This window comes from Condylostylus longicornis, unplaced genomic scaffold, assembly GCF_029603195.1.
Source record: "Condylostylus longicornis isolate FDR11 unplaced genomic scaffold, ASM2960319v2 ptg000022l, whole genome shotgun sequence".
Lineage (NCBI taxonomy): Eukaryota > Metazoa > Arthropoda > Insecta > Diptera > Dolichopodidae > Condylostylus > Condylostylus longicornis.
In genome coordinates, this window is record NW_026577991.1 from 854620 (window position 1) to 868098 (window position 13479).

Here is a 13479-nt window from a genome sequence, read left to right on the forward strand (position 1 = left end):
TAATATTTGAAATTTAGAAAGTTTTCAAATTCGTTTTTATAAATTTCTAATTAAATATTTAGTGAAAGAATTTTTTTATATCACGCAAAAAAGTATTTTATCAATGATTAAAATAATTTATATAATAAAATAAAATTTTCATTGTATAGAAGTTAGTTGAGGCTACTAGATTAAAAGCTTTCTATTAAAAAGCACAATGAAAAAACTGATGTAAACACTTTAGGCTTAATCTAAGAATTTTCAAATTGTCATACTGAAAAATTACAATTTCGGAGATTTTGTATTGATTTTTGGTAAATTTTGACAGATTCTCATTGTTAGCTTTTAAAAGAAAGTATAATGATATAACCGTATGTATGAATTAATTATATATGAAATTATAAAATATTATTGATTTGTAAAATTATTATCCAATCTCATAATATTAATTAGTATAATTATAATAATTTAATTAATTACATAAACAAATCAACTAAATAAAAAAGCAAAATTGTAAATAAAAAAAGTATTGATAAGGAATTAAAGAATACGCAATTACATGTAAATTTGTTAATTTTGATAAAACTTTTGTCCTAAATTTTTTTCCCATTATACATATATCAAATTAATTTTTAATATATTATTAGAATCTTTTTTTTATATTTCTTTATTAATAAAAATATATTTACATTTCTTTCTTTTTTTTTTCAATTATATAAATTTTGTCTATAAATAGTATCCGAAACATTTAATTTTTCTTTCCTAATATAAAAAAAAACTAGAAATTGTTTTTTTTTTTAAAAAGACAACAACTACCTTGGAGGTTGTGTCGAAAATTTTCTAAAATAATTTTTTATCGTTTCAAATTAAAGTATTTTTTTATTTTCCTTTTTTTTAATTATTTTTTTAAGTTTAATTTTGCATAAAAATTTACATTTTAATTTTGGTTTAATATTTTTTTCATTGTAATTTTAATTTTAAGTTTTTATTTTATAAAAAAATTTTACATTTTTTATTTAAATTTGTACAATTTTTGTATTTTTCAAATTTATGCCACGCACACAATTTTGAAACTTTATATTTATTATAGGGGTTTATTTTAATTAAAATATAAAATTGTAAAAGTTGCAAATAAAATGTTTTTAGCTTAGCAGTTTTTTTTTTTTATTAAATTTTTTATTTAAAACAAAAAGAACAAAAGAACAATAAAAAAATGAAATTTTTTGTTGTGCACAATTAGCAAGAAAATTTTGCACTAGTAATAATTTATAAAATATATAATTAAAAAAACTGATTTCATATTTAAATTATATTTTACATTTTTAATCTTAAAATAAATTTTCAAATATATAATAGTTATTTAATTTAATTACTAAAAAAATTTTTATTAAATAAGGTTTTTTGAATCTTTCCGTTGCTAACTATATGTTCAAAAAAATTTATAGGATATGGAGCTATTATAATATTTATATTCCGAATCATGAATTGCAAGTGATTTACCTACATATCTAAAATTTTTTTAAAGAACTTTAGTAAAAAATTTTTCTTTTTAATTTCAACCTTTTTTGCTTCGCCTTTCAACTTGCCAGGATCATCAATAGAATTCAATTTTTGAAAACGCAGTTGTAAATCAAATCTTATTTTGGAATTTTAAACTACATTTGCATTAATATAAACAATACTTAGGGGTTAATACGTAAAAAATCATTTAAAATTCTATGTGATTTAGTGTTTTTTTTTCTATTTATTCTACAAAATGCAATCACCCGCTCGGATTCATATTTGATCTAATTTTTACGTAACAAATTTATAATTTAATATAAAATGAATTCGAAAAAGATTCAAGTTTCCTTTATTTAATTTAGTTGTAGTTTATTTTTATGTATGCTAATTTTTTATGGATTTTATAATTTTTTATTCTTTTTTTCTTATTTTTTCTTATTAATTTTTAATTCTATTGCACAATTAAAATTTATAATAGGTAATTTTTTTGTATTTTTAAATTTTAGAAATCTACTATAAATTTAAAGCAAAAACAGTTTTAAGGTGATTTTTGCTGCGCATAATTTTTTTTAATATTTTTGTTTTTTTTTTGTTTTTTTTTTTAAATTTTTTTTGAGTAATTTTAATTTACTTAAATATATAATGTAAATTTATATAAATACGTAACGTATATATCTATATATATATATATATATATATATATATATATATGTATGTATATATATATGTATATTAATATTCTTGTTATATTAAGTATATTGCATTTTTGTTTTACAGTAAAAACAAAGAAAAAATTATAATTACATAATTAATGTACATATACTGATTTATAATTATACATAGATAAGTTTATAACTTAACAAAATAAAAAGAAATTTTTAATTATTTTTTTTTCATTTCATTAATTATTTATTTTTAAATTTTTTTTTTGGTATTTTGAATGCGTAGCAAATATGGTTTTCATTAATGTACTAGGTATGTATATTATATAGCTCGGTGTTTATTTTAAATGAAAGTTATTATTACATAATCTTTATTCACTTCGACATTCAGTCATTGGTTCAATTTTGATACTAGATGAAGGCTCTTTAAAATTCGGTGGACAATTACGACCGGTATTACTGCTATTGTTGTTATTGTTATTATTATTACTATTATTGTTATTATTACCAGCCGAAACTAATTCAGCAATATCATCTTGAAATAAATGATGATCAGAATGAGGAGATGATGAATATCCCCTTGATGATTTGTATCTCATACCACTAACGCCTACAGATAAATTAACTGATGGTTCCAATGCAATTTGTAAATGAGAATTAAGTGGACTATTATCTGGACTACTCATACGTAAATCATGTGCTAACTCCATTGGAGAATCATTTCTTGGAATTTCCTTATGATGATGTTGATGATGTTGATGATGATGCTGATGATGATGGCTAGACATATCAGATGAATGTTGATTTAGATTTTTTGTTGAATTATTACCATTATTTGTATTATCATTATTACCAGAACCTGCATTTGAATAAATACTAATTGAATGACTATTATTATTACTATTGCCACCACTATTATTACCCCGTGTGTTATTACTATCTAAATTTGAATCACGACTAATTTGTGTATTGCTTAAACCAGGTATCATATGTAATCCTGGTAAACCAGCAAGGCTAGCTAATGTATTTGGATTTGGAAGCATTGATTGATGTGATGAATGCCTTTGTGAAGATGTGTTGGAATTATGTATTCCAGTTGTATTCCCACTATTATGATTATTATTATTGTTGTTGTTATTGTTATTTCCATTGTTATTACTATTATTACTTTCTCTACTATTATTACGTTCATTACTTGAAGTTGGTGAATTAGATTTTGGTAATGGAGTACCTGCTCCACTAATTGACGGATGATTTACTTGTAAATGTGATGGAAGATTAAATAAACTTCCAGGTGAATCAGGATGATGTGCTGCGGCTGCCATTTGCATTTGTTGTCTTAAATTATGTGCAACAGCAGCAACAGCTGCAGCGGTTGCTTCTGGGCTCATTGAATCGGAACCTTGAGGAGGCATACCATTTGCACATGGACCACCAGGATATCCTAAAGGTCCCTCTTGGAATGGAAATACAGGCTACAAAAAGTTTAAAAAAGAAAAACAAAAATCAAAATAGAGCACTTAAATTTAAATTATTGTTTTTTATTTATTTTTTTTAGTATTTAAAAAATTACTTACCGAATGTCTACCATATTGTAAATGCATTGATTCTTCTTTTAATTCTTTTGCATCACGAAAAACTACTGTTTTAATAACACCTTTAATGTGATCATCTGGCCATATACCCAATAAAATTCTTTGGGGTCGTCCGCGTCCTTTTGGTCGTAAATCAGTTCCGCCATCAATAGAAGGCCCTAACATATTATGAACTCGATTTGCATATAATACAAATGTTGGATAAGGAATGTCGTATTTTCTTGCAGCTTGCGATAATGATAAGCCTTCTTTTAAAACACTAAATATAGCTTCGGCCATAGTTTCAGGTCTCCATGATTTTAAAGGACCTCGTTCTCGGAATCGTAAATGATGCATTAAATTTTGATTTGTATTCCAACATTTTTGCCACATTGACTGCAATTGGTATTGATAACTGTCTGCTTGTTTTTAATAATAAAAAAAAATTTTACGTATTTAAACTTTATAATTAATTATTATGTTATTTTGCTATAGGGATGAAATATATATATGCATGTACGTATTTTGAGCAATAAGATTTTTTTTAAATTTTTGTAATTTATAATTTTAATAGTGTGTATGTATGTATTATTTATTATTACAGAACATGTTAAGGTATGTACAAAGGCAACTTTACTTAGTTAAGGCAAAAATTTAAAAAAAAACTATTTAAATTTATTACAAATTCGATTTTTTCAATTCGAATAAAAATTTTCATATGGGAGTGATCGAAATTTAATTGAACTCAATACTATTAACAACAAAAAAAAATGTATGCATGTATGTACATTTCTAAATTATTTAAAGGTTTATAAAAAAGAGTTCGAGTGGAAAGCAAAAATTTTGTTAATTAACTTTTAAAATTTTTTTGTTTTAAATTTTTGGGTAAATGTTTTTTTTTCATTTAAATGGCGAAGTGAAGAAGGAGAACATTTAACATACATACACACACATATGTACATCCCGACTATATTAAAAATATGGTTTGTATTAATATAATGTCTTCATATACAAATCTTTGTATGTACATGAGTATTTACGTATTTTTGTATTTATATATGTTTAGTACTATAAAATAATTTTTATTTTATTGTTTATTTTTGTATCTATAAGGTAGGGTTAAAAAAAAATTATTGCTTTTCTATTTTTTTTTAAATTCTTTTGAAAATTAAAAAAATTAACTTAAGAAAATTATAATTTTTTTTTTTTTAATAAAAATGATAAATAAAAAATCTTGTTAACACTCATGTAAACAAACAATAATTTTTTTTTTTCGTCATTCCATGAAATTAAACAAAATTTGAACAAAAAAAAATTAATTTTCTTTTATTTCTTCATTTTCATAGTTCATATTTTTGTTGCATACACATATGTATGTATGAATGTACAAATTTGTCTGTTCATATATTTTACCCGTTTAACAATAATTATTACTATAAAATATTTAGATGAAAACGCTTGCACCTCAATATGTACTTATATTATGTAAGAATTAAATATGATTAATTTTATGGATTTTTCTTAGTAATTGCTTAATATCTTCAAGAATTTAATATATAAATGTACATTATCAAAAAGTGCATATTAAAATTCAAGGTTTGTAGAATTACATACATATACATATACACATTTATTGAATATTTGTTTTGTATAAATTTTTCAATAAAATTCAGTTGTAATACAAAATTTTGTTACACGGGTATTTTTTAATAAGAAAATTAAATTTTTTTTTGTAAGTTTTAATAAAAGATTAAAAAAATGTATATGTATATATTTTCTAATATTATATAAATTATTTTATATTCATAAATACATATGTATGTACGAATAATTTTTTAAAGAAATTATTACTTATATTTAGAGGTTCGTATAGATATAATAATAAATTGGATATTGAAAAGTGTGTATTAAAAACATGTGTGTGCATTGACTAAGTTATGTAGGTATGTAAGAATATGTACGTGTATTTGAAAAATCGTTTTCTAAAATGTATTTTTAATTTTTTTATAATATAATATTAACAGAATCTGTTGAATTTCCGTGTCAGCAAAATTATTGAGCTCTGAAGCACATGAAGTTTAAAAGTCCTTTTTTAGACCCTAGGCGTAATTCTTTTAAAAATTAAATCCATACATACTCACGTATATAATCATAAATGAAGAAATTATACATAATTTATGTAATTCAACATAAAATTGATAAATTTAATTTTATTTTTTGTTTTTGAAATTGTTTAAGAAAATATTAAGTAATTTTTTGTACAAGTACATATACATACATATGCATATATATGTACATATGTATGAACTTAAGAATTTCTTTTTTGTTTTATGTCTTTTTTTTTCTTAATAAAATATTTTTATTATTCATAATTTTTTTTTTACATTTATTATACTTTTTTTTCCTTTTAATTCATTACACATTATTTATTATTTTTAATATTTGTTTTTATTTCAAAATACGAAAGGTGGCGGCATCTTTTAATCAAAATTTATATAAAGTTTTCTGAACTCTATATATAAAATATTTGAATAAAAGTTTGAAAAAGAAAGACAACGAAATATGTATGTACCTATGTATGTATATATAACTATAAATGTATGTATAAGTATAGAAAAATATGGTAAAATATGGTATGGTTTTAATATTAATATATACAAATATACAATATTTACGTAGGTATATTTTTTACATTTTTTGTTTCGTTTCTTTAAATATAAATAACTAAAAGAAAAATGTACATATTACGAGTATAATAAACAGAAGATTGTTTTATACTGCGAGATTTAATATTTACTCGAAAGACCATCATCGTATTGCGCGCAAATATATACTTACATTTTAAACGGAAAGAAAATAAATTAAAATGAAAATATTAATAAAAAAAAAACGTATGTTTAAAACTCTCATATTCTACTAATGTATATTATAGAATCTTTATAAATATATATATATTGTATGCAAGTGTATGTCTGTGGCAGTAAGTAAAAACTGCGTAAGCCAACACAAAATATAATTATCTGTATAAGTATATACAGATAATTTAAATCTGCGATCATCTAGAAAACTTTACTACAGTTCTTAAAATTTTATATAAGATAGTTAAATTAAAAAGAGAAAAAAGCCCCTCAAAACACTCGTTATCTTATTATATTTTGGAAAAACGCACATACTATGATTTCAAAAACCTATAAAGTTAAATTTCAATATAAAAAATATTTATTAAATATGATTGAAAGTTTTTTTAGACAAGTAAAGATGAAATCGTTGTTATATTAATTGCTTTAAATACAATTTATTATTTATATATTAAAAAAAAACAACAGCCTTTTCTCCTCCACCTTAGTCACAAACCATCATTAAAGATTTTCAAAATTTTCCCGATTCTTCTTAACATAACCCTTTCAATTATTAGTTCAAGAATAAGCAGATAATAAACATTCCCATTTTTTCAAATGTGTTTAAAACAACTGTTGTAATGTTCCAGTTTTTCCTAAAAATGGGTTTTACTCTTAAAACTTGACGTGCTATCACTTCTGCCTTAATTATATACGTTAGTTTTCCTTGAATGCCTTGGATATAATATAAGTATAATATATCTGCATAATATTTTTTTATTTAAAAATAATTCTTTTCTTTATTTTTTTAATATTTATTTATATTTATTAAGTAAATATTCAATTTACGAACGCGTTCTTTTATTTTTTTTTCATTTTTAAATTTTATCGTAATTTCTTATTCTCCATATAGGTATTATTATTTGTCTTCTTAGCTTTGTCATTATATAAATATTTTTATATTTATAAAATATATAGATGTGCGTGTATACATATATTAAATATATTATAATGTATTAATATACATAAGTACATATAAAAAATGTAGGTATGTGCAGTAAGTACATAAATATTATGTACCTTATGGACGCTGGTGTACCGTCCAAGCGCTATTATATTTCGCCTCAATGTAAATATTTTATTTTAATTTTAAATAAAAAAAAAGAAAATAAATGATAAATTGCGAGACCGTTTTTCGTTTTTGGGTCTTTAAAATTAAGAATATTTTTTTTTTATTATTTTCTTATTCATTTATTTATTTTATTATTAATTTTTTTTGTGCTCGGAAATTTACCTTTGCATGCCTATATATTTATTGTGTATACAATACAATATTTATACAATATACATATATACATATATATTTATATAAAAAAAATGGTAAAAAAATTAAGGAATTTAATTCAATACTGGGAGGTGTATATATAAACCTATATTGATAGCATATAAGAAGAATACGAAGTACACGAACATGCATATACATATTTCCTTTTTGGTAAATCTTTGTATATATGTACATATGTATATCATTAATATATTTTTATTCATAAAAAAAAGTATAAATTAAATATTGCATTTATTTTGTTGACATTTGATTTTTATTTATTTGACAACATTTATTATTTCTTATGTATATGCATATTGTATGTGATTTTTACATGTATATATACATAATTGCTTGCTTCTGTATCAATAAAATACATATATTTTTACATAAATTGTAACGATAACTGCGTATCATTTTAAAGACGCAAGTTGTAGCCAAAAATAAGTCAATTACAGGACAATCGGTTTATGTTTTGTAATGTACAAAAGTAGTGACGAATTTGATTCAATTTTTTCTGAGAATTCCGATCATATTTTTCTGATTGCTCTTCTAATGTGATTTTACAAATGATTTTAATCTATTTCATTTAAGTTGAAACTAAAACACCATTTTTTCTGAACTCTTTAAGGAAAAAAGAATCAACAAAGTTAAAACTCATTTTAAAATAGGAATGTTTTTTCTTTATTTTAGTTTTTTATTTTGGTAAGCCAATAAAAATCAATTTTCGGAATTATTAAAATATTAATTTGTATATGTAAATGTGCTATATATTTTCCATATCTATGTATTTTCTTTTGATCAAGAAAAAAAAGTGTTTCTAATGGATGGTCCTGATTTTTTAGGGTAATTAGTTTATTGTACATATATTAAGTACTATAGTGGGTGTTAACAATTGAAAAGTAAAAATTATAAAATAATAAGAAAAAAATTTGTTTAACAAACCTATAATTTCGAGTCCATTAATAAAAGTAAAAATAATTTAAAATCAAATATTCATAAAAAGATTGTTATACATATATCGTGTCTTATAATAAAAAGAATCTTGTGCGTGTGTACAAACATATATGATAGATTATAGTAAATTAATATGAGCACTTAAAAAATATTGTGTATTAAATAATGAATAAAAGAAAACAAAACACACCGATCCATAATTATAAATCATAATTGTACAAATGTCTTATATTTTTACTCTAAAAATTTCTCTAAGTAATCTCAATATATGTATGTAATAATTAAAATTAATAACTTTTATGTATATATAACCCTCTATAATAAATTCAATTCTGAAAAAAATAAGTGACACCTTTCATGGATTCCAGTAGGTCCACGACGAAAATCCATAAAAGCTGAGACTTCAAACTTCAAAACTAAATTTGCCTAAAAAAGTTCCTTCTCATAAAAATAACAATAATACCTGTTAGAATTTTCTACTTATGGAAATTATCATCATTTGTACGTACAATACATTAGGATTTGACTTGTATCTTAAAAAAAATCTAAAAATTAGTAGTTTTCTTAATGTTATATCTTTATTTTTCATTTTATTAAATTTGATTTTGTCTGATGAATTACATTGAAAATTAAGAAGATTCCAAGAGACTCTTTAACAAGTAGTTAACCGTTAATATGTTCTCACCCTGTATTTTGTTTATTTGACAATGTATATAACCTGTATCATTTATGCTTGATTTTATTTCGAATGATTTTCATCTTTAAACTTATAATGTATATGTATGTGTATGTCTATAAAAATGTTAAATAAATTTAACTATCATTGGAATTATAAAACAAAAGATAGAAATTTTTGTTTTTTAATTGTTACAAGATTTAATCGAAAATTATAGTATATTTACAGTCGGCGCCCATATTTAATGTATATGACGTATATGCTTTTACAAGGGTGTGTGTCTCTTTTTGTTTCCTTAAAAATCAATCTAGTTCTCTCAATATTTAATATATTTTATGCACAAAGACAGGGAGTATACAAAACTAGGTACTCATTTTTAAATTTTCAGTTCTCATGTAATTCATATAAATACATACATATGTACAACATACACATGCACGTACGATATTATTTTCGCAGAACATTTAAAAAATTATTAAATAACTTTCGAAAATTAAGATTAACAAAATAATAAGGTGATGATGTGTTTTGTTCTTTCTCTTATTAACTTTAAATAATGATGTTGGAATGGGAATTTATATTAAATTTTAAGATTTACATTACATATAGTATGTATGTATGAAATTTACAAACATGCATATGCATAAATACTATTGTATACGTACATACATATATATTAATATTTATCATTATATTAATGAGAAATAAAAAGCAAAAAGTACAAATCACCTTAGATTTCTGGTACTTTTTTTTACTTTTCTTGTAGATTTTTATTTTTTTTTTTGGATAATTACAAGCACTTACCAGCTATAGAAGATGTCGATGCTCCCAACCATGCGTGAGAGTTTTCCATAAGTTTAGCCTGTAATAAACGAAATAAAGAAAAATATAAAATTAAAATCAAATTTTTGTTAATATTATTTAAAAGAAATATAAGAGTTTTTGTTAATTTAAGAAAAGAAAAGAGAAAAAACAATGTTTTTGTTTTTTCTCGGATTTTATATCTTAAATATTAAATATAGGGTGTACAGAAATTATTTAAATGATATTTGAAAAATATTTTTTACGATACCATAGGCTATTAGTAAATCTGAGAACAATTACTATAACCAAATTTTAATGTAAGAGTTTTGTTGGACCTCATTAATAATTTTTCCAACTTTAGATTTGATGATTAGTAAAAATTATTAGAAAGTAAAGTTTAAAATTTTAATTGAAAAATTAGAAATAAAAAAGAGAGACAAATTTTTTTTTATTTTTTCGATATCGTATTGTATACAAAATTTTAAATGTTTTAAACGTGCTTTAAATAAAAATTGATTTGGCCATGTTAAAAAAACGGAAAGAAAATATTTTTGATGAGATTTGTATCTCAATGGCTGTAATAAACCTGTGTATTCCTGCATTTCGAATATCAAATCTAAATTCTTTCTAGATATAATTGATTGAACAAAATAATTGCATTTTTTCTACTAAAAATATGCAAGAAAATTTATAAGTAAATTATTCAGTCATAGGAAATATAAAATTTTTTTTGTTTTATTTTAATTAAAATTAAATTCAATCGAACACTTTTAAACCTCTGTATTTGAGAAATAGCACTTTTTGTTTTGTTGTTTTTAATAAGATAAATGGCTCATAATATTTATTATTTATTCTGCTTTTGTCAGTGTTTTTAGCCTTTTTTTTGTTTTTCATTTTTACTTTTTAAATTATTAAAAAACATTAACCAACTTACAGTGTGTAACAGAAAATAAACAATAATTTACCAACATATTTTATGTACCTATGTATTTGTATATGTAAAAAAAAATTTATTGCATTGTACAAAAAAGTTAACCAGTGTTGTATTTTTTCGTATATTCAATCTTTCTTAAATTTTTTCTTATAATATTAGTTTTAAATCTTTTTTTTTAACATTTTTATATTGAATTCTTAATTTTGTGTTATTTTTTTTTCATTTTTTCGGGATTCAATATTTTATATTATTTTATTCTTTATATAATGTTGGACTGTTTTTCTTTTCCCTGTAGCCCCATCATTTTTTATATGATTATTTTTTGAGTATATTTTTATGATGTATAAACCAAATATTTTATTCTTTATATCTGACATAGTATATTTTATAAACATATGTATGTGTATGCATGTATAACTCTTTGTATATATTTTTTTAATCTCGTATATTATACGGTATATTATATTCATCATGATCCAGCAGAATTATGGAGTGTGAGATAAATATTATTTTCGTTTTTTTTAAACTCTTGTATAGATGCGGTCGTTGAATAGAAAATTCAAGAAGTTGCTGACAGTAGCTTGTAATATATCGAAAACATATAATAATCGTTTTATGATTTATGCAAATAATATAGTATGAAAAGAATAAGAAATGTAAAATATAAAAAGTGAAAAGAAAATGAAATCAAGAAAGCAAAATTTAAAAAAAAAAAACTAACCAACAAAAAAAGAGCCATCAAAATGAGTTACAATATAATTTCCAAAGTTGAATGCAGCTGCAAATTATTTTTTATTGAAGTAAAAAAAAAATATATGGGAAATAAGAAAAAAAATTAGAAATCCTCTTATGCTTATAATCTAATTTTGATGGGCTACTGTTTTTTTCTTTTTCATCATTGTTTTTTTATTATTTAAGAATGCTAAGCATATACTTTTGATTTTGCAACAAAATATAATATAAAAATTAATACATTATTCGAAATTCAAATTGACCGAAATTTTATAGTCGATACACATAAATTTATATATTTCTTGCGAATAAAAAAAAATAACATGTTATGCAGCAATATTAATAAATTTTTACCCATAGTATATTTTGGGAGTACTGTGGTTAAATTGTAGCAGCCGTTTTTAATGATTAGTGTGAACAGTTAAAAATTAGCAGCGTAGTTACAATCAGTTTATATTTATCACACAAACATCCCGGACTATTATAAAACAATTAATTCGTACTACCACTTACAATGATTTCTCAATCGAACATAAAATAATAATATAAAGATACCGCAAAACAGTTAAAAACAATACAGACGAACATTTTAAAACAAGTTTTGCTTGAATTAGAAGATAATATACGTTAAGAACAGGCTGGGCTCCGCCCGCATGGGAGTTGTGCTGATCTAGCGAAACACTCTTCGAATAATAATCGAACAACCAATAGAGTACAGAACACCGCTATACATGTTCTTCATCGACTTTCGATACAATTAAGTGCGTTACAATATAGAAAGCGCTAAAAGACGGAGGAATCCAGGACAAAATAATCCATATGCTTCAAGGACTGTAAGGAAAAATGAGCAAGTCATTTACTTCCCAATAAGGAGTAAAACAGGGTTGATCACTTTCACCTCTGTTTTTTGCTAGATCGTGCTAGACAACATACTACAAGTCGCCTGCTTAAAGAGGAAGGGAACAATCTGAAATCTTAACTATTACCTATAACAAGATTCTTGCGAATGACACCTCACGGATCAGTTCCGTGCAGATCAAATTAAAATACCTTTAAAAAACTTGCCAGGCATGCAGGTCTGAAAATAAACATAGATAAAACTAAAGTTATGAAAGCAAACTGCACCAACACAGCCACTCTGGAGCTCCAACAAATAGAGCTCGTCAGCATGATGTTCATTTGATAGTTTATTTGATGCAACTTAGGCATATTTACGAGGCTATAAAATTTCGAAAACAAATACTACATATTATATGAACGGAGGCGAAAATAAAATGAGTTTTAAATTTTCGATTTTATAAATCATATTTAATTACGAAAATATGCTATTTTATTAGATTTAATATTTTTAGCATTTTGTTTTTGAATTTCGAGATTGAAGAGATTTTTTTTAATTTCCTTTATATTTATAATAATTTCCGACAGAAACAATTCAGAAATTTTTTGAAATTTATAAAATACTGAAAAATTAGCAACTTTGTATTATTGATCAATTAT

General features: G+C 22.7%; 1 protein-coding gene across 3 annotated transcripts; it reads right to left on the minus strand.

Annotated features, from left to right (window-relative positions):
* Nucleotides 1-2246: 2246 nt before the first annotated feature.
* LOC129606854 (protein bric-a-brac 1-like) lies at nt 2247-10369 on the minus strand. 3 transcript variants are annotated; one of them, XM_055517454.1, is made up of 4 exons: nt 10317-10369; nt 3722-4140; nt 3067-3619; nt 2247-3003 (listed from the first exon to the last, which is right to left on the minus strand). In XM_055517454.1, the coding sequence occupies exons 1-4, from the start codon at nt 10363-10365 to the stop codon at nt 2516-2518; spliced, it is 1509 nt and encodes a 502-aa protein (XP_055373429.1). In that variant the 5' UTR covers nt 10366-10369; the 3' UTR covers nt 2247-2515. The 3 variants fall into 3 exon arrangements, with proteins under 3 accessions (XP_055373429.1, XP_055373428.1, XP_055373427.1); XM_055517453.1 differs by having other exon boundaries at nt 2247-3619; nt 3722-4137; XM_055517452.1 differs by having other exon boundaries at nt 2247-3619.
* Nucleotides 10370-13479: the final 3110 nt, after the last annotated feature.

Excerpts from the sequence above, each read along its gene's own strand:
- LOC129606854 (XM_055517452.1), bottom strand. The coding sequence starts at position 10,365 with ATGGAAAACTCTCACGCATGGTTGGGAGCATCGACATCTTCTATAGCT. Across the intron at positions 4,141-10,316 it reads ATCGACATCTTCTATAGCTG|CAGACAGTTATCAATACCAA; the intron begins GTAAGTGCTTGT and ends ATTAAAAACAAG. Across the intron at positions 3,620-3,721 it reads TACAATATGGTAGACATTCG|CCTGTATTTCCATTCCAAGA; the intron begins GTAAGTAATTTT and ends AACTTTTTGTAG.